General features: G+C 44.9%; 2 protein-coding genes across 3 annotated transcripts in view; one reads left to right on the forward strand and one right to left on the reverse strand.

Moving 5' to 3' along the window:
- Positions 1-608, forward strand: part of LOC124704726 (receptor kinase-like protein Xa21) — a 28,091-nt gene extending 27,483 nt beyond the window's left edge. Inside the window, exon 2 of the mRNA XM_047237017.1 lies at positions 86-608. Coding sequence (XP_047092973.1) covers positions 86-438 — 353 coding nt within the window. The 3' untranslated portion in view covers positions 439-608. The remainder of the gene's footprint in view (positions 1-85) is intronic.
- Positions 609-811: 203 nt separating this feature from the next.
- LOC124705140 (MADS-box transcription factor 51-like) lies at positions 812-27,916 on the reverse strand. 2 transcript variants are annotated; one of them, XM_047237044.1, is made up of 6 exons: positions 27,535-27,916; positions 26,215-26,311; positions 1,848-1,909; positions 1,677-1,770; positions 1,480-1,521; positions 812-1,249 (listed from the first exon to the last, which is right to left on the reverse strand). In XM_047237044.1, exons 1-6 carry the CDS (start codon positions 27,804-27,806, stop codon positions 1,193-1,195), a joined length of 624 nt encoding a protein of 207 aa, XP_047093000.1. In that variant the 5' UTR covers positions 27,807-27,916; the 3' UTR covers positions 812-1,192. The 2 variants fall into 2 exon arrangements, with proteins under 2 accessions (XP_047093000.1, XP_047093007.1); XM_047237051.1 differs by having other exon boundaries at positions 1,677-1,764; positions 27,535-27,904.

Consider the following 27,916-nt stretch of genomic DNA (forward strand, 5'->3'; position numbering starts at 1 on the left):
AAAGAATAATGTATGTTCAGTGCTTCTTGTCTTCGTAGCATCAGTGGATGTTTTCTTTAGATGACATTTCTTTGTAATGGAACAGAGTACGGTGCTGGAAATATGGTTTCTACTCATGGAGACATCTATAGCTACGGAGTTCTTATTCTTGAAATGGTAACGGGAAAAAGGCCCACGGACAACATGTTTGATCATGGATTAAGCCTTCGCAAGTACGTCGAGATGTCCTTGATCAATAACAGAATGATGGACATTATCGACGCTGAACTGGCGAACGAGATTGGTAATGGTTCAGCATCCACGGGTGATCCAAAGGAAGGAAGGGCTGAAACTCTCATTTCTCTACTTAAGTTGGGGATTTTGTGCTCCAAAGAAATGCCGGCAAATAGAATATCAACCAAGGATATCATCAGGGAACTACATGCCATAAAAAATTGAAGTACTCACACGTGGAGACCATGATTCTAGATATCATGCAATTACAGATTGATATGTTGGCTAATGTAGAACGAAATGAAGAAGATATTTTTTTTTGAATTGGTGTGTTGTAAGCATATTACACATGTACAGCCTCGTCTCACAACTGAATTAATGCACAATTTGTGTAAAGATACATATACTATTTCCTATTTACAAGGAGGTTTTGATGTTGTTTCTTTTTTTGATGGAAAGACTCAATATTTTGAATAATACACTCGTTATTCTCTAGTATTTTTATTTATATATTTGTGCCATAAAGACATGAATGAACATGAATAACTGAAGAAACAAACAAGCGTGCCCTGGGACAGGAACCACAAGTCCAGCGTCGTAACAAGGTAGTAAGCAAAATCGCATTGCATTCTCAATCTGACTGCTAGTTTTCCGCCATCAACAAGTAAATTAAAGAAGGCCTACACATGCAGGCACATGAACCCAAATTAGCAAGTTTTAGATACAAGACGATACTTGGGTTTGAAGTTCTTGATTCTTTTTCACAATAAATAGCAGAGTCCGTGATGGTTCGCTGGAAAATACAATCGGCAATTTCTGTAGATAATGGAAGAGAACATCTCCCCAATTAGCAAGCATGAAGCCCAGCTAGGTAAACCGGATGGCGAACACCGCAGGTTTGGACGTTTTGTTGGAGCTGTGAACTTGTTGCTAGATATAGTCGTATACCTCCCACCGCCTCCAGCATCTCCTCACATTCTCACTCATTTTCTGACTGTGAGCCCAAATTATTCTTCCCTGTCTTCCGCGGATTTCTCTAGAATTTTGTTCATGAACGGAAAAACACAAGAAAGATAAAGTAAGTCCAACGTATAAAGAATAGAGAATGATGGTCAGAGAACACTCAAAGCATTCATATATGTATTGATGATTTTCCCAGTCCCAGATTCTGATATCTTGTGAAATATGCACAGTATAATCTCTTCGAATGTGAGGTTAATTTCTTATATCCTTTCTTGAACTTTGGATCAATTTGTTCAAACTAACCTCGGTTTGGGTGAACTCAGCCATCTTCGTCATCAGTTTGCTCTGTAAGCACAAAATGGAGCAACTCTCAATTTTCCTGTATATATAATTATATATACACGTATAATGCATGGATAAACATTTCAATAAAGTTATAATGCAACTCCACTTCATATAGTTAGCATATAATGATATGGATATAAAAAACATTAGCCAACCTTAATAACTGCCAAAGTGTCAGTAACAATTTCCTCAAATTTCCTTAGTTCAGGCATGCTCATCTCGTTGACATCTAACTCCAGGGACCTGAAACTTGGCAGTGTAATACAGATTATATCATCTTAGACAGAGTGTCAACTGAGGTGTATGTGTGATAATTAGTTAATTACCATTCAGCAAAGTGATTTAACTCAGATACTGCGTCTGGAACTGACTGCTTATTCAGATCAAGCTGTGCAAAGAAGAAATTAGAAGGGTAATCAGTTAAGCAAAATATGATTAGGTGTTCAGAACATGTGATCTGGATGCTTCTACAAGGTTGATTCAGCCATACATGCATTATACTCCATATAAGACAGTTCGGCTTTGTAGATTGGAACAAAACATTGATCCCATGGTTACCAACTTTTACTAGCATCTAGGCTACCCCAGGTTTCAACTCTGTCCATTTGCCGAATTACAATGTAGAATTTACTTTGAAACAAATTCTGGTTTACTCAAAGATTCTGACTCACAACAGTCAATGGCGTAATACCTGCTCTGTATTCAAAGAGGAATTTTCTTCCCTGATCAGGTGGCTTAAATCTGGAAACATTTTTACAGTTAAATCTAGAAACTGAATCTAGGACTCTTAGTGGAAGCAAGGAACAAAGCCATATTTAGGTCATCACATGGCATAGTCGACACACTCATGGTCTTTCATGGTCGGTCCATTGAAACCAGACATAGGGGATGGCCTAGAGAGAGGATTCGTGAGGCAAGGCGACAGAGGGCATCCGGGTACGGGGTGACACATGATGTACCTAGGTTCGAGCCCTCTCGGTGAAGGTAACACCTTACTCGTGCTTGTCTGATCTTGATTATATGTATCTCAAGGATTACAAGGGATGCATGAATATGGAGTGTGTGTGTGGGCTCATGAGAGAGTATGACACTAAGGAGGGCGCTGTTGATTTTAAACTCGAAAGGGCTGGATGAACGTGTGAGTGGTGAAGCTGCAGAACTAGCAGACAAGACTAGTCCGGAATGGAAAAAGTGGAATGCCACAAATTCTCTGATTGTGACATGATTGCTTAACTCTTTGGTTCCTAACATTGCTGCTTCTGTAGAGGCACTCACAAAATCTTCAGAGGTATGAGACACCCTATCAAATCTCTATTCTGGAAAGGGGAACATTATGTTGATTGCTGAGATTGAGGATAAAATGCATGACTTGCAACAAGGAAACAAAACTGTGATGGCATATGTGGCTGAGTTGCAGCATCTTTGGGGACATTTAGATCATGTTGATCCTCTGGAACTTGCCCATGTGGAATGTGTGAGTGCTGCTGCAAGATGGATTGAACGTCGGCGAGTCATGAAGTTCTTGAAAGGTCTTAATCAAGATTTTGAGGGGAGAAGGGTTGCTTTACTGCATCAAACCACTACCCCTTCTCTCAAAGAAGCCATTGCAGCTATGTCCAGAGAGGAAGTGCGTCTGAATATGACAAAGGGAAGCAATTATGTCCCTCATCCGACCTTCTACACAACCGAGAGACAAGAAATGAGAGACTGCTATACTTGTGGACAGAAGGGACACTTGAAGCATCAGTGTACCTCCTTTGCTACACCCAGTAGGGGGAGAGGAGGATACACACATGGCAGAGGAAGCTATAGAGGAAGAGGTGATGGAACAGGTGATGGTAGAGGTAGTGGACAACCATATGGATAACAGTATGGAAGAGGTGGTGGACAGCAGTATGGCAGAGGTGGTGGACAGCCATATGGACATCAGTATGACAGAGGTGGTGGACAACCATATGGACAACAGTATGGCAGGGGTGGTGGACAGCAGCACGCTATATCACCCAAGGCACATATGGCAGCAGCTTCAGAGCCAACTACCAGTACCTCTCAGGGACATTCAAAGGAAGAAGGACAAAATGAAGCAACCTTTGGGAACTTTGCTCACTATGTCTACAAAGATGAAGGTAATATTGATAGAGTTTCTATAGCCACTCATAATGCTAATTCAGATTGGATTCTTGATTCTGGAGCATCCAAACATGCTACTAGGAATATTAGTGAGTTTGACTCTTATACTCAGTATCCTCCCACACATAGAGGCACTATCCAAACAGCAGACGACACAACACAATCTATAAAAGGGGAGGGATCGGTGCAATGTACACCCAACATAAAACTGTCATCAGTTCTACATGTTCATGCTTTTCCAGTAAATCTGCTATCTCTAAGTTCCTTGATTGATCAGCAGGACTACCGTATAATAGTTGATAGATATATGTGTTTAATTCAGGAAAGGGAGAGCGGCAAGAAGATTAGGACTACAACCAGGCATAGAGGTCTTTGGCACATAGATCGTGACAAGATGGGGCATGATGCTAGTTCTGTGCTTGCTGCGATTGTTGGAGGAAAGGAGAGTATGACACTAGTTCATCATTGTCGAATGGGCCACATGGCGTTTGATAAAATGTTTCGAGTTTTTCCTGATGTAATGGATGGAGTGGACAAAACCAAATTATGTTGTGATGCCTGCGAATATGCTAAGCATACGAGAACCTCTTATGTTAGTAGAAGGATCATAAGTGTTTAGTGGTAGTGCACTCGATGTATGGACATGTCCAGTTGTGTCAGTTAGTGGCATGAAGTACTTTGTGATCTTTATTGGTTGCTATTCTAGAATGACTTGGATTTATCTTATGCGTCACAAAGATGAAGTGTTCACTTGTTTTCGTAGTTTTTGTGCCTATGTGAAAAACCAATTCAATGTTCGAGTGCAAGTGATCGAACCGATAATGGTACTGAATATATCAACAAACCTTTTGCTGCTTTCTTATCTTCGCAAGGTATACCGCACCGTACTTCATGTCCCGACACTCCTCCCCGTAATGGAGTTGCCGAGCGGAAGAATAGGCACATTCTTGAAGTGGCTCGATATCTTATGTTTACCATGAATGTTCCCAAATTCTTATGGAGTGAGGCAGCTATGACTGCTACGTATTTGATCAACAGAATGCCTTCAAAGATTCTAGGTATGCTGTTTCCTTGCCAACTCCTTCTAAATAACAATGACTTTGTTGTACCACCCAAACTCTTTGGCTGTACATGTTTTGTAAGGGATCACATGACATCTGTTGGCAAGCTAGATCATCGGGCTATCAAATGTATCTTTATTGGCTATTCCTGCAGACAGAAGGGTTACAAGTGTTGGAGTCCCACTGACAGGAGGACATTTGTAAGCATGGATGTTACGTTCCGCGAGTCAGAACCATTTTATGACGGTGAGAGTGATCTTACTGGCTTGTTCCAGGGGCTTGACCATCTTGGTGATGCTCAAGAGAGGGAGCAACAGCAAGGTGGTGATCAAGAGCAGCAAGATGGTGACCAACAGCAACATCAACAAGTTCCTATTGTTGCGGAGATTCCTGCAATTCTTGGTACACCTACACCACCTAGACCCGTACCACCACAAAGATGGCTGCAGAATCCACTTGTGTACTCTAGAAGACAAGTACAAAGGGAACAAGTAGATGCACTGGAGGAGCAACAAGACCAGAAGGTGGGGAGCAACCCATTGGACCTGAAAATCAAGGAAGCACAAGTGTAGATTCTGCTGAGGAGAATCAATCTCAGACTGAGTCCAATAATAGCCTAGACTTTCCAATTGCAATAAGGAAAGGGATAAGGAAAGTTTGGCCCCCAAAGCGACTTAGTTATGATGACCATGACGTAGGAAATTATATTTCTTACGAGGCATTGTCACCCTCTTTTCGGGCTTTTGTTGCTTCGCTGCAAACTGTATTTGTTCCTAAGGATTGGAAGGCGGCCAGGTTGGACCCGAGATGGTGCAATGCAATGATGGAAGAATTAGAGGCTTTGAAGAAAAATAAAACATGGGAGTTGACATATCTCCCTAAAGGAAAGAATACAGTAGGCTGTAAGTGGATCGATTCTGTAAAATAAAATGCAGAAGGAAAAGTGGAGAGATATAAGGCAAGACTTGTGGCAAGAGGATATAGTCATACTTATGGCATTGACTATGATGAGACGTTTGCACCAGTGGCAAAAATGTGCACTGTCGGAATATTGATCTCTTGTGCAGCAAATTTCGAATGGCCCTTGCATCAACTTGATGTCAAAAATGCATTTCTGCATGGTGATCTTCAAGAGGAGGTGTATATGGAGATGCCACCAGGATTTGTCAGACCTGAAACTAAAGGGAAGGTATGTAGACTGAAGAAATCTCTATATGGTCTCAAACAATCTCCACGGACCTGGTTTGACAGGTTTAGACAAGTGGTGTGTGGCATGAGATATGGTCAATGCAATGGAGACCATACCTTTCTGAGAAGAAAATCACTATCCTTTCTGTGTATGTTGATGATATTATTATCACGGGAGATGACGATGTGGAAATCGCAAAACTGAAAGGATGCTTGAGTCAAGCCTTTGAGGTGAAAGATTTGGGAAAACTTAAATACTTCCTTGGAATAGAAGTCGCAAGATCGTCAAAAGGGATATCACTATCTCAAAGAAAGTATACATTGGATCTCTTAGATGATATGGGCATGTTGGGGTGCCGAGTGGCTTCAACACCTATTGACCAAAATAATAAAATCACAGCAGAGTCTTGTGAACCCATAGACAAGGAGAAATATCAAAGACTTGTTGGAAGACTAATATACTTATGCCACACGAGAGCAGATATATCATTTGCAGTGAGTGTAGTGAGTCACTATATGCATGACACGAGAGATGGACACTTGGAAGCAACTCAAAGAATCTTGAGATACTTGAAGGGCACTTCGGGAAAAGGATTGTGGTTTAAAAGTAATGGACACCTAAATGTAGATGGATATTGTGATGCAGAATGGGCTAGCTGCTTAGATGATCGAAGATCCACCTCACGGTATTTTGTTTTTGTTGGAGGAAATTTGGTGTCATCGAGAAGTAAGAAACAATATGTTGTCTCGAAATCAACAGCCGAAGCTGAGTACAGAGCTATGTCACAAGGACTGGGTGAAATGTTGTGGGTACGAAACCTTCTAAGGGAGCTGAAAATTTTAAGGAAAGGAAGCTTGAAAGTGTGGTGTGATAATATGTCTGCCATAAACATAGCAAACAACCCTATCCAGCATGAGCAAACTAAACATGTGGAGATAGACAGATTCTTTATTAAAGAAAAGGTTGATGCATGGATTATCTCATTGGCTTATGTGAGATCGGGACGACAAGTGGCAGACTGTTTAACAAAAGGACTAGGATCAAAGGAGTGTAATCTTGCCTGCGCCAAGATGGAGATGTTGACATTTATCACCCATCTTGAGGGGGAGTGTTGGATAACAGTTGGTGTATTTGTTGGGCTGTCTTCTTGTTCTCTGTTGTGGCCGATCTGGCGCAGCCCAGTCCTGACCTATATAAGGTGCTTCTATCTCTGTAACCCTAAGAAGAGAGAGTTCCTCCCTGCAGCCTCCTTCTACCTCAGGTTAGGCCCTCACCTCTGTCCACATAAGGCATAATGGGCCAAATGGTATCTCTTGACTTTATGTTCAGGAGTAACGCTTGTATTGATGCGATGTAGTATTACCGTATTGATGATAACTTCACTGTTTAGCCAATGATTCTCCGGGAATTTGAAGTTCGGGTGCTAGTCCATCTAGGTGGAGGATTAGGTCTTATGAGATTCGCATAATCATCATGTGTAGGGCTGGGTTGTTTCTTTGTCTGGCCTACCCCAAGGTATCACCTCCAGAGCGCTCAGATGTAACACTCCAAGAGGCTTACTTGCCAAATTTGTGCTGAGGGATCCAACATTTCTAGTCTTCATCAAACCATTTGGACTTGGCTATCTAATTGCAGTTCTTGTCGATGTGCCCCGCTCACACTTTGGGAGGAGGAAGCCTCAAAGGAGGGAGAACCACAACATGAGAAAGAAGCAACCCAACCATAGAGGGCTATCGAAAATAACAACCGTACTAAACAACAGTGCGAAGAAAGAAGATAAATGCTAAGGTCTACCCTTACTTCCGTAATGAAAGTGCCTTGGTGTTTTCCCGATATTAGGCATAGGGGATGGCTTAGAGAGAGGATCTGTGAGGCAAGGAAACAAAAAGGCATCAGGGTATGGGATAACACGTGATGTACCCAGGTTCAGGTCCTCTTGTTGGAGGTAACACCCTACTCATGCTTGTCTGATCTTGATTAGGTGTATCTTGAGGATTACAAGGGTTCGCGAATATGCGAGTGTGCGTGAGATCGTGAGAGAGTCTATGAGGCTCTCCAGTTTCCATGGAGGCCTCTCTAATAGGATCCTGGTATGTGCTTTGTATAGGATAGAATGTCCAGTTTACAATAATGGCTGAGTGGGGAGTTACTAGTGTTAATTACATGAAGTAACACCCGAGTTAAGGCATAGTGAGCCAAGTGAAAACTCCTAACTTTATGTGCTTGTATTGATGCGCTATAGTAACACCGTATTGATGATAAGTCAAATGGCTAGCCGATGATTCTTAGGGAACCTAAAGTCTGGGTGATAGTCCATCCATGTGGAGTAGGTCTTGATGCGGTTCAGAAAATTGTCATGTGTAGGTTGGGTTGTTTCCTTATCTTGCCGTCTTGGCCTACCCCCTGGGTATCCCACCGATACAAAGCATGCTTCTAAAACGCTCATATGTAACACCGCCAAGAGGCCTTACTTGCCGATTTTGCGCTAAGAGATCCAACATTGCTACTCTCCATCAAACTTGCCGGACCTAGCCATCTAGTTGCATCTCTTGTCGATGTCCCCCGCTCAAACTCTGGGGGTGGGGGCCTCAAAGAAGGGAGAACCACAACATGAGAACGCGGAGATCCAAGAAGTACGAATCTAAGGTCTCGTCAACCCATAATGAGCCATTCGAAGAGGAACATATGGTAGCTACTCTTGTTAAAGTTCTCCACTTGCCCTCCACAGGGACAACGCCTAGGCGGAGGGAATACTACCATGATGACCCCAATGCCTTACTAACCCGTCTTTATAGGATCCTGTAAAGTGGAGAAAATAAAGAAAAATAAAGGCATTTGATGGAGATAACACAATATTGCACAAGGGCAGCAAACAAGGGAAAGTAGGAAAGCACATGAAGAGGCTACTGCGAGAAGTAATAGCAAAGGGAATAAGTAAGGTGCTCATCTGGGCTGAACACATAACACCACAAAGGGTTAGATGTGGCATCTATATAGCAAAAAGGAAGGGGTTGCAAGCCCAAGGAAGAAGATGTCAAATAAAGACGAGGAACAAACAATGTTGGTGGGGAAGGGAAGTGTATGAGCCCACTTTAAGGATCCTAGAATACCGCATGAGCAAGGAGGCGAAGAGAAGAATGGTTGCACTTGTATCTACCAAGGAGGGTGACCGACGATAGAATCAGAGAGAGATGTTGCTAGACACCGAGGAGGGCAGGGGGGTCAGGACACGTAGCCGCCAGCATAGATGAGTTGCCCTCCGCAGTGCGAAGTGAGTGGTCTTCTGTGGATAGAAGAGCAGCTGCCTCTACATGAGGTGAAAGGTAGAGGAGGATTTTGCTGAGATAGTGCTTGCTCAAGAGTCACCTTCAGCCAACACTAGACCATGCAATTGGGTGCTACCAATGGAGAGGAAAGGGTGAGAACACCCATGGAGAAGTTTGCAAATTGGCTTATCAGAGCAACCGAAGGGAGAGACAATGGGAGGGGAAGGTCACGAGGATGAGTTCGGTTTATGGTGGCCTAGGTGTTGCCTCATAAGACGCATGGAATTTCGGGATGTCCTAGGATTTTGGCCCTCTTCACTTTGGATCATTGTCCAGACTTTAAAATCTCCCTTATCCAAAAGAAAACACAAGAATTCTTTCTAGCTTGCAAAGACCACATTTGGGTAGCTAGATGTGGCAACTTCTGAAATGACATATTGAGACAAGTCCTTCCATTTTATTTCTAGACTCCGAACCATGAACTTACCAATATGAGGTTATAAGTGCAACTTCCGCGATCTTCATAGTAAAATAATAATCCAAGGGAATGTCCCTCCATCCAACTCTGTAATTTTTGCTATTGAATCGATGATAATATCCATAAGGTCTAGTTAATGGCATCTTATGAAGAACATCTCAACTTGCATGATTAGTGGAGATGCTAGTCATCTTATATAAAATAAAGAAACAAGAAAATTCCGTCAGTCAGATGGCCATATGCTTTTGGCGATTTTGTTGGAAAACCCCACACATGAAACTCTTGACCAGGTCCACATGAGCATGGATCAGGTGCACAAGTTCACAATTATGTTAGTTTGGGCACTAGAGTGGTTCTTATCGTGCCACCACTATTTCTTGATGCTGAAACTACTTCACATATTGATGATCACCGTCTATTCAAATTCACACTAGGCTGGCTAAAGGGTGAAGGTTTTTATGATTTGGTGGCTCGCATTTGGCAGTAGAAGCATAGAAGGTCCACAACAACTGACAACTGGCACAATAAGATCCATAGGCTCCACCGGTTCCTTTAGGGATGTGCTAAGGGGTTCAAAGCCTGCCAGAAGTTTAGAGATACTTAGTCAGTGCCAACTTCATTGCTAAATCCAATTATAAAATTGTGGCTATTACGGGGTTGGCGGGTTGACTTCATTGCCATGAACCGCCCTGATATATCAAAAGGGCATTGGTTTGTATTGGCGGTGACTGACTACTTCACTAAATGGTCTAAAGAAGTACCTCTGAGGAACATGACCCACAAAGAGGTGATCCAGTTCATATCTGAGCTCATTGTCCATCGATTCAGCATCCCCCTATAGAGCAAGGCACATCTTTCATGGAAAAGTAAGTGAGATAGTTTGCCAAATCGTTAGGGATCAAGTGAGCGATGATGTCGGGCCATTTTTTCAAACTAAGAAAGGCCTTCAGCTAGGACATCCTTTATCTCTAACACCGTGGCATTTTCGAACTAAGCATTTGATGCATCAAAAGTGCACATAGGAACTTAGTGTTGCATATTCTCGCAATAAAGCTCTTCATATTATGTTATATTGTAATCTTTTTATACATTACATGCAAAATTACCGATCTTTTTATACATTACATGCACAATTACCGAGTTTATGTATTTGACATGTGAACATTTTATGAGTTCATTTGTACTCATCTTTTGGTTGAGTTTAGTACAAATATTAATTTGGCTTGTCAAAGGAGTGGAGGAGGATCACTGAAGCATATAGTTGGCTTTGTCTTTATGTTAGTTTGGCGTAATTAACGAAGCACACACCATTCTCCACCTCATCATTTCTAGAATCACTGGAAGTTGTGCCTATATTATCTACCTAAGAGCCATCTAACTCCTTGATTAGAGGACCAAGGAGGACGATGAAAAAGAGAGCCACTGAGGCCATTAAAAGTGCATTTTCCTCTTTAAGTGTATTGGTGTTAATGAAAACACATTTTCCGGACTAACCATTTTCTTGAGTATGATAGGTACATTCAAGAATGAGCAAGAGGGTCAGAGACCCCTCAAAGCATTACGAGAAAAGAGCGGATTCCCGATGCTTTTTATTTGCTTGAGTCTCTAGGAAACATGTACTATTAAGAGCGGGTCCGTGTTAGAAAGAAATAATGGAATCAACCCACAAAAGAGCCTAATGAACCTTCTTTTCGCTTCATTTTGTGGCTATCTAAACCTCCATTCTCAAACTAGTATGGATAGGGTCCGACCTAAGTCCGGACATTGCATGTTCCCCATAGTCACCTAGTCGAACCTAGATCGGATTGGTCTTACTAGACGCGGGCTATGTGTAGCGTTCAAATGCGGGAGAGCCCATATATGGCCATCTTCCCCATTGGGAAGGTGCACGAATTCCACACTCTCTCCTCCATTGATTCCCAATATCAAACTCCTAGATCCATCACCCAAGTGCTTCAAACTCCTTGAGACTTTGAGATTTGGTAGAGGAGTTCTATATATATTGATTCACCAAAGGAAAATTTGATTCCCCTTGCAATCCCTCATGGATCTTGTTACTCTTGGGTTCTTTAGAAGCCTAGACATAAGTGGTCATCTGTGAAGCTCAATCATCATGGCGTATAGCTTCTTGGTCACGTCGGGAGCCTCCAATTGAGTTGTGGAGATTGCCCCAAACTTATTTTTAAAGGTTTCATACGCCACCTTCAAGGCCACAACCGGTGGATCATGTGATCTCCATTGTGGCATGACCATGAGGAGAATAAGGTGAGCCTTTGTGGCATTGGTGGGCTTCATGTCGCCACACCTCTCCAGCAGACGTACTTCTCCTCGAAACTAAGGAAGTACCAGATTATATCCTCGTGTCTCCATTGCAGTTTTTTCTATCATTTACTTACGTGTATCTTGTTTACTTGCTTTGTGTATGTTTGACCTATATGGTTTTTCATCTAATTGCACATCTAGGAAACCTTGTTTCTTGTCAAAGACTAAAAATTGGAAAAGATAGGAAAATATTTTAGTCACCTATTCATCGCCCACTAGTTGACCATACCGCTTTCATCCATGTCAACATCACAATGATGTTAGTGCCACCATCTACATCAAGATTCATGCCTCCATCGCTCCTAATCCATTAAGACCATTCATCATCATCATCATGAGTTCCATGATGGTTGTAAGTACTTAAATTGTGTGTAATGCAATTAGTATTTGATTGATTGTTGGTTCGAGGTTGCAATTATCTTGGGAGGTAACATTATTTGCGAAGCCGCATCATGTGTATTAGATTGAGGACAACAAACTCTAAATCAGTACTTGTGAAGCCACTGGTATTCAAGAAATCAATTAATTCTTATATGAAGTACTTTTTATTTTTTAATACTTCAGCTTATTATAGTTTGGAGTATACATATTGAGAATCCTTAGTGTTTTAGTCCTATCAATTGAGGAAGTGAGATATTGCCAAATTGCATTGGGGTGCGATCGTAGCTACATGAAGTGACAATAGAGTCGCATGAAAAATAATAATGTCGATTTCTCATGAGATTGAATACACTTGGGCTAATTTTCTCAGATAATTTGGCAATATCTCACTTCCTCAACTTGAGAACAATTTGTAGAAGACATGAACATTCGATACATCACCATGGCACACTTCATTTTATGTGTCTGCAATATGCAAATAGAATATCTAACTTTTGGAGGTTATGGATCTCATAATTACGACTCCACCATCACTTTGGTCAGAGTCTCCCCACCTCTAAAAGGAGAGAGCAACTTAATGAGAAAAGTAGCAGCAAGGGCGCTAAGCAGGTGTTGCCCAGATGTGCCAACCGAAATACAAAAACAAAAACAAGACACAAGGACACACTTCCAGTTCAAAGGTATGTTACGGCAAGGAATTTCTCACATGGATGTAGTTTTCTTCCTTGGATTTGTGGTAAGATAAAGAATGTAGTGGATGATGTTCTCGGCCTACTTATCATTAAATAAAAAAGGTGAAGAGATCGAAGATGGAGAGGGAAGAGGTCTTTATATTCATCATGTATGAGGTATCCACCTCTAGTTTTGAGGAGACACAAAGCATGTCCAAGAATACAACCCCGATTGATGAGGGATGACCTCGGCAATGTCCATGTATATGGACTTAGGGTTTCGGGGAAAGGTGGTGCGTTGGTGGTTTTGTCGATTGGTAAGACAAACAAGGCTTATCCGACAGATTGATTATGAGGCTAAAGCGCCATAAACTAGAACAAGCTAGGGTATATAGCAAAGATTTCACGATCTCCCGATGGCTCCTCCTAGCCTTTATTTTGGAGGCTAGGTCTCAGAGTCCAACTCGGGTCGGTTTACATATGTTTCTTGCCTTACTAGAAATATGTCGGCTCCGTAGTGGGCCTTTCCTTATTTGGCAAGCTTCATCTTGTGGGCTTCGGCTTCCATCATCACGAGCTTCTTTACAATACGCACCAGGGTGACACAAACCGTAGGCCCAATTACGCATACTCATGTCACCGATACCTCAACCTCGTGATCAAATTAAGTTGAAAGAAACAAATGAAGCAGAATTCCGACGGATTCCCTAGGGTTTGCAGACATAGGCCTTTTTCATTTCTACCACTACATTTCCCTCACGGGGACAATTTGAGTAGAAATCCCATATCTATTATCTATTTTTTAGAATCGAATTAGTAACTTTCCCATCATTCTCCTTTGCTATTTGTTTTGTAACACTTTGCATGCAGTTGACTTCAATGTATTATCTCTCTATAATTTATGTTCTTGAATGATCTATATATGCTTGAGTGATTAATTATCTCGGTTCTAGGTTGACATATGGTATAACATTAATAGGTCGCAATGCTTTTTTACTTTGTTTTTCTTGTTCTCGGTATTACTTATCATAGTGATTGTAGATATTCAATCCCTAGATTAGGTTAGTGAGTCCAGCCTTTGAATGAGACTACACACATAGTAGCTAGATAGATATGTATGTATGGATTGATAGATCTTGGAAGTGATAGGCCATGCTATGAGGAGCATATTTCGTGTAATGAGCAATGCTTATTCTTCATAGAGCTTAATTCCATGATCCGGTCTTATGGCCTTAGGATATTTTGCGCCTGTGTATATCAAGAATGTCACAACTTACATGAGATAATTAGACATGATGACATCCATGGAAACCTATAACGTAGTTACAATATCGCATCCTAATTGCCTTGCTAGTGCTAGTGAAATCAAAGCCTAAGACACTACACTCATTCTCCTTAGTCATGTATTTATTGTCTGTTTATGTTTTAAGCTATTATTTCATTTATCTAGTATTTTGATCTTCACTTAGCAATAATAGAGTATACTACTACCAAGCAAAGGCTTAACTACAGTGTAATTATATTATGTAACAAGTGTACCTTATGGAAAAGGTGATAGCTATCCTTTTACTTCTCCAGGTAGATATATCCCGTACATAGATTTTTGCACACTAATAATGTGTGTTCATAAAGTAGATTGAGTAAAACCCATATGGGTTTCCTTGAAGCTCTTTGGTATTTACTATAAATCTTTAATGCTTTCATATGTGATGAGTTCGTCTTACTTTCCACAAGGTTTAATATGCACCGACAATGCCAAATGGCAAGCCCATAGGGAAAAACTTATGCAATAACTATAAACCACAAACAATTCGTTAAACAAAACCGCCATGGATATAAGGTTCACCTACAACTTTTATGAAAAAGGCAGATGTGACGTGCCTTCCATCACATGCAACTTACAATAAATTAAGCCATATGCGAGTAAGAAAATTTGGTTGGCCTACGAAGGCTACAAAATGCCACGTATCACCTAATCCACGGCCATAGGTATATTAAGGCCCTACCCACTGCTAGATCCTCCATGTCTCCTCTCCTCCTCCCCTTGATCTACTTTTCCTCCTATTCATCTACTAGAGTAAATAAGAGCTATTGAATGTTTCATCGACTTGGCTATCCACGTATCCTAGGAAAACATGTGAAGCCATTCGGTGCCCCTGTCTCCTGGCTGCAACCCCATTGCATGTTGTGTCATAAGATCCCCCCCCTCCGCGCGCCTTTCCCACTAGAGTGTATCCTACCTTCCGTTGTTGGATGCTAGCCCCCACCCCCGCTCGGGCCCTCGCTTCATGAACTTCAGGTAGACATGCTCTCAATGAGAGAGTTTGGGTATCCGCGTGAGCTCCGCTTCTCCCAGTGTGTGGTCCACTCTTAGACCAATCGCGCCATGGGTCCTTGCGCTGAAAGGTTTTCTGCTCGCTCTCTTGTCTCTACTCCTTTGCCGCACACATAAATTTATGACGTTGCTTTTTTATCTCTGTGCTTTCTGTCCGCACTTCCTCTCCGTCTTCTCTCATCTCTCGATTCATTATTTTTTAGCTCACGTGCTCGTTATTGCCATTGGATCATCGGATACCATGAGGCAGAGGATAGGCGCTGCTACACCGTTCTCTCATCTGCGTGTGCACGCGCCCGCTGGCGTGTGCTTCCCGTGATGTAGAGGTGATACAACATGTCCAACTTTAAGGCATTAAGATACCTTCGCATGATTCATGGTACGCCACCTGCATTGATGTTGATTAGCTTCCTTTTAGGTCTCTTTTTATCTAACGTCGCCTAATATTTTAAGTCTATTAGTCACATGCCTCCTCCGGCTACTCATCTCGCAATACTACTGGTGTTGTTCTTGTGGCGACGATTGAAAAGAAGGGGACATCGCTGTTTCCCCACGGCGACGTTAGGGTTCCTAACCCTAGCTGCCAAGAGCACACCCAAATGACCCTCCCTGCCGTCACCGCTGGTGTTGACTACGGTGGCAACAACGACTTCCTTGGGGCTGATGGGGCAACATCAATGGCAGAATCTAATCGCGGTGGTCGGGACGAGCGATGGTTGTAACCTTACCCATTGGTCACTGTCGCGTGTGGGGGATGACCATGGCGGTCGGAGACGTGGGCCGTGGGTGTGGGCACCCGCCCAAATCTATCATCGACAAGACCTCGGGTCAAACAACGACTTTGTTGGGAGCTAGCGTCACTAGGCGGTGATGTGGCCGGCTGCGAGTAGGGAAGGTGTGGATGCCGATGGAAATGGAGTTCCAACTCTGGTAATGGTGGGCGATCGGGCGTGTTTATTCATTTGCCTTGATGAAGGCATCGATGTTGCAACTTTCGTCTCCTCGCTTGGGTTACACTTGGGGAAACCCTAGATCTAGGTCTCTCGGGTCGGATGATGGTGAAGCTCAGCTCAGCTATCTCTCTCGAGGGCATTGTTTTAGAGCTTCTGTTGGATAGAGGGGGCTTAGGTCGCATAGCGTGTTTTTCTTTCGCACCGAAGACGACGAGCCTTGGTAGTCTGGTGCAGCGGGGTCTTGGGACGGATGCACGCATGGAAGTGGCATTGTCTAACATCATGGTGGCATTGACGTCATGCCTGGAAAAGTCAATGCATTAACCCTTGTCGTGAAGATGGGTTTGTGGAAGACGGTAGCAACTTCAGGAGCAAGCGCATGCGGTGTGCGCGAAGGGTCTGTAGTCCGGTTGTGCTTCTGGATCGTTGTTGGGTGAGGCCTCTAGCTTTAGATGGTGTGCGTAGGTGTGAGATCAAGGCACCTGGCCCTGATCATGGCCACCCCTTCATTAATCTTATAGCTTTAAGGTGGCTTCGGGTTGATCTTTTTATTCGTGTCGGGGGTGCGTTCGGATAACATCGAGGGTGACATCACCCGTTTTGGTTCGGTAAGGGGCGGCAAGACGACCATAAAAATCTCACACAACAACAACAACCAAGCCTTTCAGTCCCAAACAAGTTGGGGTAGGCTAGAGTTGAAACCCATAAGATCTCGAAGCCAAGTCATGGTTCCGGAACGTGGATAGCTAACTTCCACGCATCCCTGTCCATGGCTAAATCTTTGTCGATATTCCAAACCTTCAGGTCTCTCTTAACGGACTCCTCCCATGTCAAGTTTGGTCTACCACGACCCCTCTTAACATTCTCAGGACGCTTTATCCATCCGCTATGCACTGGCACTTCCGGAGGCCTCCGTTGGATATGGCCAAACCATCTGAGACGATGTTGGACCAGCTTCTCTTCAATCGGTGCTACCCCAACTCTCTCCCGTATATCGCCATTCCGTACCCGATCCTTTCTTGTGTGGCCACATATCCATCTCAACATGCGCATCTATGCTACACTTAACTGTTGGATATGTCGTCTCTTCGTTGGCCAACACTCCGCGCCATACAACATCGTAGGTCGGATAGCTGTCCTATAAAACCTACCTTTTAGCTTTTCTGGCACTCTCTTGTCACAGAGTACGCCAGAAGCTTGGCGCCACTTCATCCAACCAACCTTGATTCGGTGGCCCACATCTTCATCGATATCGCCATCCTTCTGCAACATGGACCCCAAATATCGAAAAGTGTCTCTCTCCGATACCACCTGCCCATCAAGGTTAACCTCTCCCTCCTCGTGCCTAGTAGAACTGAAACTGCACCTCATGTATTCAGTTTTAGTTCTACTAAGCCTAAAACCTTTCGATTCTAGATTCACGAGCTATTTTTCCCTAGGTTTAGGCTGCTCTTGTGAGCTAAAGGCCCTACATCCCGCTTATCTAAATTCATTGGTGGTTTTGCTGGATTACAATGAAGAACTCGACTTGCCGGATAGGCTCGTCGAGTTCTCTCCGGGAAGATTAAGTTAAGGAGAGAAGACATTCTTCTCTTAGAGATCAATCTCTAGGGTTTCCGACCTCCCTTGCTCGTAGCTCGCCTCCTCCTTTTCTGCCCAATGGAGCATTTTGTTGCAACGTTGGATGCCCTACACGCGTACCCCACGGGTCACGTGAAGCTCACGTTGTGGCGCACGATAGACAACGTCGCCCTTGCTAGAAGGCAAGGAACTCAAACCGATGTTGAGCAAAACCTGGCCATACGAGGTCGCTCATTAGCTTGCGTTGACAGTGCCTTTTGTGTTGTTTGTTGTTAATGTGCCTGGCGCTGCAAGACTTTCCTGCCACGCATCTTGAGGGTGACGCCACCTTCCCTCAAGGATGGTTGTTACTGGTGACGCTCCGTTCTGGGGGGGGGGGGGTTTAGCCTTGCTGGGGTAGTCGAACTTCCCGAAAACATTTGGCTCCTTTTCAACCGCCAAACGTAGGGGCTCGCTGCCTTTGTTTATCTCTTTGGTGTGTGTGCGAATTGATCGAACCACATGATGAACTCTCAGAGACTTTCTTTGGGCTTCTTCACCAGGTTGTGCATGTCGAGGGGCATGCCAGCGCATTGGCATCCCCCTTGAAATGTGTTAATGAACTGACTGCACATGTATGACCACAATATGACCGAGCTTCTTGGGAGTTTCATTAGTCACATCCGCACATTTGGTTTCAAGGCCATAGCAACCATTTGTCCATAGATTTGTCGTCTCCACCTGTCGCAACGATTGCGGTGGAGTAGAGCTGCAAGAATTCTCTCTGACTTGTGGATCCATCATACGTGACACGTATGTCGGTTCTAAACTTAGTGGCCTAGAAAACCCTCCGTAGTTCCGGGGTAAAGGCTAGACAACCATCCTCGCGGTATAAGTTTCTTGGCTCGGGCTCATTTCTGAGGTGATACTATGGAAGGCATCCGAATCGTGATGGCATGCTATTTCGAATGGGGTCAAACAACTCGATGAAATCATCATTGGTGGGGTACTTTGGTCTTTGTCTGCGCTCTTGGGATGACCTGTTGTAGTTTTCATCCTAGCCCTCTCCCCACGACCCTCGTCGATGAGCCGTCGATCCATAAAGTGGAGATGCGCCTCTCTTGGTTGGTGCTAGCAGGTGGTGGAAAGGGAGTGACATGTGAGCGTGCATGTTTTTGGTGTTGGTGGGCGTAGTCTATGAGCTTGGTGATGTGGTCGGCCCATCGGGTGCGTTCCTTGTCATGTTGTGGCGGGAAATCTGGCAAGGTGTATGCAGCATCCCAAGCATCGCCGGGGCCATGGACGATGTTCAAGAGCGAAGACTCACCTCCTCGGTTGGCATTGCTCACTCGAGCTTTTGTTGTGTTGCGTTACCTTGCACACGACCGTTAGTGTGCGACACGCCCGCTGGTCCTATTGGGTGTGGATGTTCAACTGGCTGAGGGTGAGGTGGAGGTAGGTAGACACCTGCTCCACCTCCACGTTTGCTTCTTTCCCCGATCCGTTCATCTTGATGAGGGTGAGGCAGAGGCGGGTAGACGCCCGCTCCTCCTCCTCGTATGCTACTCTCCCTGGTTCGTGGGGACAGGGAAGTGGTGTTGTGTGAGGATGTCCTCTCGGGGAATTGTCATCCCCCAACTGCTAGCAAGGTGGAGAGTTCTCAATTGGTTGTTCTGCTCATCATTCTTGCCCCACTGACTTGACGAACCGGAGAGTGCAGATGCGTGCCCCAGAGCAGCAAGGAAGGATGGGTGCTGCCTAGTTACCGTTTGGTTTCTTGCATTTCCTCTGGTTGAGCGTCTGGAGGTCGTGCGAGCTCCCCTCTAGCCGTCGGTCGTGGCTCCGTCACGGGTGCGTTGACGCATACCTCTTTTGGCAGAGGCTCCGCTAAGAGTGAGTGGTCCTTGAATGTGAACACTTTCCACAATGTCTGGGTGGGTGTATGATTGTTGGTGGTGCTGGCTACCTTTGTGACAAGGTATTGGTTGAAGCCTCTACAGGTGGAGTGCCCAGCCAACCTCTAGCATCCTGCGTTTGAGAACGCGTGGTCACACGACTCTAGATGTCCTATATGGAGCCATTCACACCGAAAGTGAAGAAGATCCAAAGTTCCCGCGCCCCTACCTATCGCACTAGATGCCCCGAGTGGTGTTCTCGTACACGGGGGGCGAGACCACCCCCTTTTGGTTCGATATGGGTGGCAAGACGATCCGGAAAATCACATGAGCGATTTTTACCCAGTTTCAGGCCGCCCTAGCGAGCTAAAGGCCATACGTCCTGCTTGTCTGAATTGATTGGTGGCTTTGCTGGATTACAATGATGAACTTGACTTGCCGGGATAGGCTGGTTGAGTATCCAAGAAGATAGCTTCCCTCCTCCTTTTATACCCGAAGGAGGCATTCTGTTGCATCGTCAGGTGCCCTAAACGTGCCCCCACACGTCATGCGAAGCTCATGTGATGGCGCACGCCAAACGACGTGGCCCTTGCCAGAAGGAAGGGAACTTGAACCTACGTGTGAAGGGAAACATGGCCATGCAAGATCGACGTGAGCTTGCATGGAAGACACCTTTTGACTCGTCGTGTCAGCACCGGATTTCTTGTTATCAGTGCACCTAACGTCGTAGGATTTTCATACCACACGTCCTAGTGGTGATGCCACCTTCCCTCGGGGACGTTATCATTGGTGACAACCCGCTCTCGGGGTTTAGCCTCGTTGGTGCAGTCGAGGCTTTCAGGTAGCGCTTGGTTCCTTTCAGCTACCAATTGCCAAACGAAGGATGGCACGTTGCCTCATTTTATCTCTTCATGCGGTACTTGGGTTGGCGGGGAGGCTCACACTTATTGCGGTCATGGGTACCATGTTCCCACGGTCTCGACAATTTGCCTTGTCATCTTTTGCCGAATAATGTAAGAAAATAGTAATGTGCTTCATTTTGATGCACATGTCGGGTGTCTTAACCTCCATTTCGAAATAAAAATAGGCGGCAATTGCTTCCAGTTTTAACGAGAGTCATGTTGTTGCACAAACATCTCATGCGTCGACAAATGGGTCCCTTGATTACTTGATTTGCAAATCCTTTCTTCTGAACTAGAGATAGCTTCCGACAAGCTTTGGAAGAATCTTAGGGCATCTTCATTGGGGCATCCCATCGGACCCCATCAAGTACTATAATCTTGAAGCACCCTCACCAAACGGTGGCCCTTATGTGATGTCTGCGGTCCGTGGACAACACAGCAGCCCCCATTCAAGAAGCATATTTGGGATGGATTTGGGGATGGATTTGGGGATGGCACAACATGTCTACTGTCCACGTGGGCCCCTTTTGTTAGCTTTCCCACCGCTCACCTACCCCAAGGGGGCCAAATAAAAAAGGACCCCGGCCACAACCCTCGTATTCTTCTATCCATTTCTGCCACCATTGAACGATAGAAAACTGTAGCCCCCTCTGCGCCATGGTAAATTGGATGAACGAGAATGATGGGGCCAACAACTCTGGCAACGGTAGTTCTAGCAACGGCTGTTCACGACACCACGATGGCTCCCACGGCTTGAACCACACATATGCAGCTCCGGCGCAGCGGTGTCATCAAGTTTCCAATGGGAAGGTGTCTCGCGCTGCTAAGGCTTCCACAACTCCGAGTCATCAGCGGCTGATGAGCGGTGGTGCTGGCCCATAATAGAGGAGCAATGTGACTAGCTTTGGAGATCATACGTGAAGATGTTGTCGGGGTCGCACATGAAACCTAACAGGGTTTCGGTGCCACCGACAATGAGACATGACGCCGAAGAAGCGAGCGTTCAAAAACTTCAACTCACCATAGTGGGATAATGTCTTCGAGCGCGAGCACGAGATCCGGCCACAACTTCTTCATGGCAGAGCTACCAACATGGTTCATGCACAACAGCGTGAGCCTTCCAAACCGGCGTTGGGATGCCCAAACTGAGGAGCATATGTACTAGCACCTCTTGGAGGAGCGCACGCCACCGGTGGGTGAACTCACGCTTCTCCGCCGACGTAGAAGTAGATAATCATCTAGGCTAATAAACTACATCTTCATCGACTAGGAGGCCGCCTAGTTGAGTTTAGTTATGTTTTAGTTAAAGTTAGTTATGTTTAGTATGTTTTTAGTTATGTTCATCAATTAAAGTATGTCTTTCATACCGACAGTTTTGGCTTCTCGGAGCCGATGGAGTTGCGGTGGCAGTTAGGAGAATAGGCTTATGCTCGGGAGCTGCCACCCTATATTGGCAACATAACCTGGCCGCTTGCGGTGTTGTACTGTGCTTCTTTACTCTTTCTTTTATATATCTAATACATCTTTTAGGTTGTATTCTCGAGATAAAAAAGTTTGAAGTTTAACAATTTTTTCTTTGCCACAAACATATTTTAGGGTATCTCCAACGGGCCGACCCAAAAAGCTGACCCAAATGGCTCGTTTCTGTCCGTTTGTGTTGGCCGGCGGACAGTTTGGTGGTACCTGTCCGGCCTACTAGGACAACACGCACATCGGCGCGACCCATTCGGTTCACGCTGGCTTTGGCTAGGCCTAGCCAGTTGCCCATTGCCTTCCAAATAACAAGGCAATTTAAATTGTAGAAAAATAAATATTGTTCAAAGAAGAATAGTTCACAATCACACACCACATAGTTTTACAAATAATTCAACTCAAATTGAATATAGAAACAAACTAGCTAGGTTAGTTTCCCGCACGAGTCCACATGTGTTCAATCAAATCGGCTTGAAGGCGGTCATGGGTTTCACCAAGGTTGTCCACGTAGGGTAGATGCCATCAGCTAGATAATAACCCTTGCCATAAGAATGACCATCAATCTCATAGGAAACCTGAGGAGCATTACCTTCTGCAAGCCTAGCAAACACCAAGGAGCGTTGAAGGACGTTGATATCATTGTTGGATCCTGCCATGCCAAAGAATGAGTGCCAAATCCAGAGATCTCGCGACGCAAGTGCCTCCAATATTACCGTGCATCCCTCCTTATGCCCTTTGAATATCCCTTGCCAACGAAAAGGACAGTTCTTTTCCCAGCATACCAGGAAACCCCCTCTTTTCGTTGATGGACAAAAGGCGGGCGGTGTCTTCAGTGGTCGGCTCTCTTAGATAAAATTGCCAAAGACCACAATAATAACGTTGCAAAACCTGTACATGGCTTCAATGCAAGTGGTCTCGCTCATGCACAAGTACTTATCAACAAGGTCACCAGGTACTCCGTAGGCAAACTGGCGAACGACAGCCGAACATTTTTGGTACGAGGAAAAGCCAACCTTATCGGTAGCATCGAGCTTGGCATCTAAGTAGTCATCATATATCCTCATGCCATGAGGAATATCCAGAAATAACTTTCTAGACATCCGATACCGGAGACGGAATGTCTTCGCGTCGTACATCGAATTGGTATGGTGGAAATAGTCTCGCATAAGGCCAGTGTGTCCACCGACTCGATTTCGATCTTTGTTGGCCTTGTGCTTCACCGACGACCCGCCTATGTGCTTCAGCATCATATAATGGTCGTGCGCCATGCTTGCAACGGCGAACAAGAGTTCGGTCTCACCATCGGACTCCTTGTCCGACGATGAATCGATGACATTCTTGTAGAAAAATTCGATTGCCTTGCTACTCATCTGCGCAAGACAATGCTATTTGATGACTTGAACGTCTATGCCCTAGCCGGTGCAACGGTAGAGAAGAAACTTGGACGCGATTCATACCTTAAACTCGCTCTGACGATCGGACGAGCAAGTTGTGAGCGTGCCGCCGAGCCAGCCGACCAAGCAGCCGGACGGAAATGTTTGCCGATGGCGTTGTTGGCGGCAAAAGCTGGTGTATTTGCTGGGAACCACGGGCCACTGGGAACTGCTGACGCCAACGGCAACCGAAAGCGCAGACGACGACGCTGCCTAAGGGTGGCGGCGGAGACAACGGGCAAGGATTTGGGGCCGAGTTCTTTTCTATGGCTTTAATTCCACTAGCAGGAGGGCCTAGGTTGGCCAAAGGGAGGACAAGAGAGGACGCGCTCGCTGTCTGTCCTGACGCATCATCGGCCCAAATTTAAGGCACAGATGTGTCGGTCCGCGCGAGTCGGTCTGTTTGCATCGCGCGACTGGAGCGTGCACGGGTTGTCTGCCCGTCCGAGCGTACCGTTTCGGACAGACCATTTGGGTCGCCCCGCTGGAGATGCCGTTAGAGCATCTCCGGTCGGGTGCCTCAAAGAAGGCCCCAAAGGGCCGTTTCTCCATGTGCGGCCCAGTACGGTGTCCGACGCCTCGAAGCCATCCCCGCTCCACAGGGGACGCTTCGGGTGCGCCAGATAGAGCGAAAAGCGAGGCGGGGAGTGGTAGGCCCGACACATCATTGAGACATGAATGACGCGCAACCGTCACCTACCTCGCGACGGAAGTTAATAGCGCGCAGCGACGGTGCAGTTTCCCCAGAGGCGCGGCGACACGTCTGGTCGCGCCTAGCTCTCCGTGCTGGTGTTAATGGGCGGCACCGCTCCCTCGCCTCCCTCCGGCGTATAAAATGGGGTGCTCGCGCACCGCCCCTCACACAAACCCTTGCGCCGCAATCCCCAACCCTAGCCGCCACCATCTTAGGAGTTGGGGACATTCCATGGATGGTAGAGGGCGAGGTCGAGGTCGCGGGCGTGGCGGCCGTGCTGGATCAACAACACCTACACGGTTGCTGTCGCATGCGCCGTCGTCGTCTTCTGAGGAGTGGAAGTTTGAGTTCATCATCGTGATCAATGACGACCCACTCGGCATCCAGAGGCTGCCGGACAAGTTCGGCGAGTTCATCGCTGGCAACGAGCCGGCCGCGTTGCAGCTGCGGGAGGCTCCGGTGGATGTGCTCTTCGACGGGCGCGACAAGATATACCTCCACACCGGCTGGGAAAAGTTATCGCGCTCCCGCGACCTCAAAGCTGGCTGCGTGCTCAGCTTCTGCTACGAAGGCGACGACAAGGTGAGCGTGAATGTGTTCGACGATACGTCCTGCCGCCGACACTACCACGCCGCCGACGAAGAGGACGATGATTGAACATGACGACTATTCTTTCTTTACAGTGAAGATGGCCACCGACCAATTGAAGCCACTAGTGTAGGTTTCTATATGTTCTTCCTGCGCGCATCGAAGAACAATAACCGAGCACTCTCAGAGCCAGCTGGATTTTCCAGTTTGGGTGACTGAGAGTGCCTGAGAGTGTTCTTTCTTGGTAGCGAAGAAGGCGAAACCTACGTACATCCACTAGTTAGGTTTTCCTCATTTCGTAATGTTTTAACCATGTTCCAAAATATGTATTAGTTTGTGTAATGTATTCTCCTCTCTATTTAAATGAAAATGCAACAAACATAAAAGAATTATTGTAATATAAAAACAAGTTGAGAGGACGCGATAGATGAGCCCGAAACATAGCATGAAGTGGAGGCGTCCTTCGAACATTCAATCCAACGCCGGTTGGAGAACGCGACTGGGTTACTCTTAGGAGCCGCCGCTGGTTGCAAGGCGGCGTCCGGGCGGACAACTATAAACAAATTCGGACCAAAGATAGGTGGTGTACTTGGAGATGCTTTTTAATTCTGGAGTCTTTCAACCCATACAAGTAAACGTCTTTAACTTACACGGGATGCATCGTGCCAGCTAGGATAACTAAACTATCCATCGCACTGTGGTCTGAACTCGGGCTCAAACTAAACATGCCACAAATATTTGGTAGCTAGGGTGAAAGTGGGCTCAAATAAAACATACCATTTGTATGCCTCCCGCATATATAGGAGTATTCCTCCTATTTGACAATTCATATACGAATTTCGACACAACATTCAGTCTGAGTCTTATCAGATTGTGTAGCGCAGATAATATTCAGGTAGAATTCAACGCTTAATCTTTTAGGTGCTTAAGTACCATGATGTGCCTAATCTCAAATTCAACATTCATAAATGAATATTTCAGATATTAATGGCTGATACACATAATGTAGTGTGGATTGATCCATCAGTTTCAAATATATATATATAACCTGAAGATCGGAAAACAAAACACAGTCACTGTGAAATACGAACTATTCTACTTGAAAGAAGAAAAAAATTAAGTGCAAAATGCACAAACAAACAACTGCGATGATGTAAAAACTGAACTTACTCCATTTCTTATTTTTATTAGTTTTTTAAAAAAAATTGAGAATGGGTTTTTCAAAATATGGTTTCCTCGTTTGTGCAATATGCCTCGTATTCGCCCAACAGTGTAGATATGTATGCATTCAATTGGTAGATGACATAATCTTAGACAAGAAAGTAATTGGTTAATTCCAATTAACTTGTCATATACACTCACCTTCATATTGTAATCAACTCCAGAATCTCGTGGGTCAATATTTAGATCGATTGCCGTGTTGGAAAGGCCCCGACATCGACCAAAAATTTCCTCAACACTACACAAAAATTAAAACTTGTTAAAATAAACTATGTCTGGATGGTTAAAAGCTAATCCAGTAACTTTAGACAAGAATACAATGTGCGCACTACTTTGGACAAAATGAACAATCAGTTTATATTACAAGGACATCTCACAAACATCACCATATATGTATGGTAGTGTTCATAAAATGAGTGGTAACTGTGTAGATATGTACACAAATGCTGATTCAAAATGCCTTAATTTTCATATATATATATTTCATGCATGTATATAAACTTCATGCAAAAACATAATCCACACTTGTTCGCAGAAGAAGAATCATTTTCAACAAAAACAAGGACTATCTCACGATCAGAACTATATTTGTCTGATAGTGTTCATAGAAGCAGGGTTAACTATGTAGAAATGTGCACAATACTGGTGGTTCAAAATGCCTTAATTTGCATTTGCACATATATATATATGTTTCATGCATATACATAATCTTCAAACAAGAACACAATCCATACTATATCCCACAAGAATAATCAGTTTCAAATAATACAAGAGCTAGCAATCTCAATACATATCTGTGACAATCTCCACAAAGTGAGCAACTTGGTATAAATGTACACAGTGGTGGTTCAAAGTTGTTACATATATATTTCATGCATGCAGTGTTAATTCAAGATTGTCATACAGGTAGCACCATACCTGCCGCGACATGCATACTATTACAAGTTCACTGACACTATTACAACTTACAACAGCATGGTAGCATGCAAATTTAGTTGCTGGCAGTATTAGAAACTTGGAAGTGTTCCAATACGAAAAGAAAATGCAAATGCAATATTAAAAAGCTCGTATACTCTTTGGCACAGACTGTGCACATAATAGCACCTTTTGTCTGATAATGAAATGCAACATAAAATCAGAGATTTTCTTTTTTTTGGAATGGCTATCGGCAGCTACATAGGGTGTTCGCGGACAAGTATGCACAGATCGTTCAGTTCGACAGATTACACCTCAAACTCCTGCCCCTAAATCCTGTCGACAGAGGCCAGCGGCGCTTTTCTAGACGAATCTTGCTTGGTGAAATCAAAACAGACGCTAGCTAGCAAGATCGATCACCATTGCAAAATCGAAAAAGGCAAACGTACTACCACCACCAGAAACCACACGGACGTGTGCAAGAATAATAACGAGAGAGACAGAGAATTTATGTGCAGTAGATTGTAGAAAGTAGAAACTACATGCCTGGTATTGGAGGAGACGAACTCGTAGAGGCGGCCGGCGGGGGAGAAGACGACAAGCGCGACCTCTACTTCACACAGCACGGAGAGCTCGAAGGCCTTCTTGAACAGCCCGCTCCGCCGCTTGGAGAATCGCACCTGCCGGCTCGTCCGGTCCTCTATCCTCCTCAGCTCCACCTTCCCCCGCTTCCTCTTCGCCTTCTTTCCTCCTTCCTCCGCCGCCGTCACGTGCTGCTGCACCCTCATCCTCCCTGTCTCCTCCTCCTCCTCCTCCATTTGCAGGCCCTAGCTACCCAGTCTCCTCAATCAACCAACAAACGGAGAGTGGCCGGTGGCGGGATTTAAAGATTGGGAATTAAATCTTGCGAGGAGGAAGAAGACGAGAA

This window comes from Lolium rigidum, chromosome 1 (genome assembly GCF_022539505.1).
Source record: "Lolium rigidum isolate FL_2022 chromosome 1, APGP_CSIRO_Lrig_0.1, whole genome shotgun sequence".
Lineage (NCBI taxonomy): Eukaryota > Viridiplantae > Streptophyta > Magnoliopsida > Poales > Poaceae > Lolium > Lolium rigidum.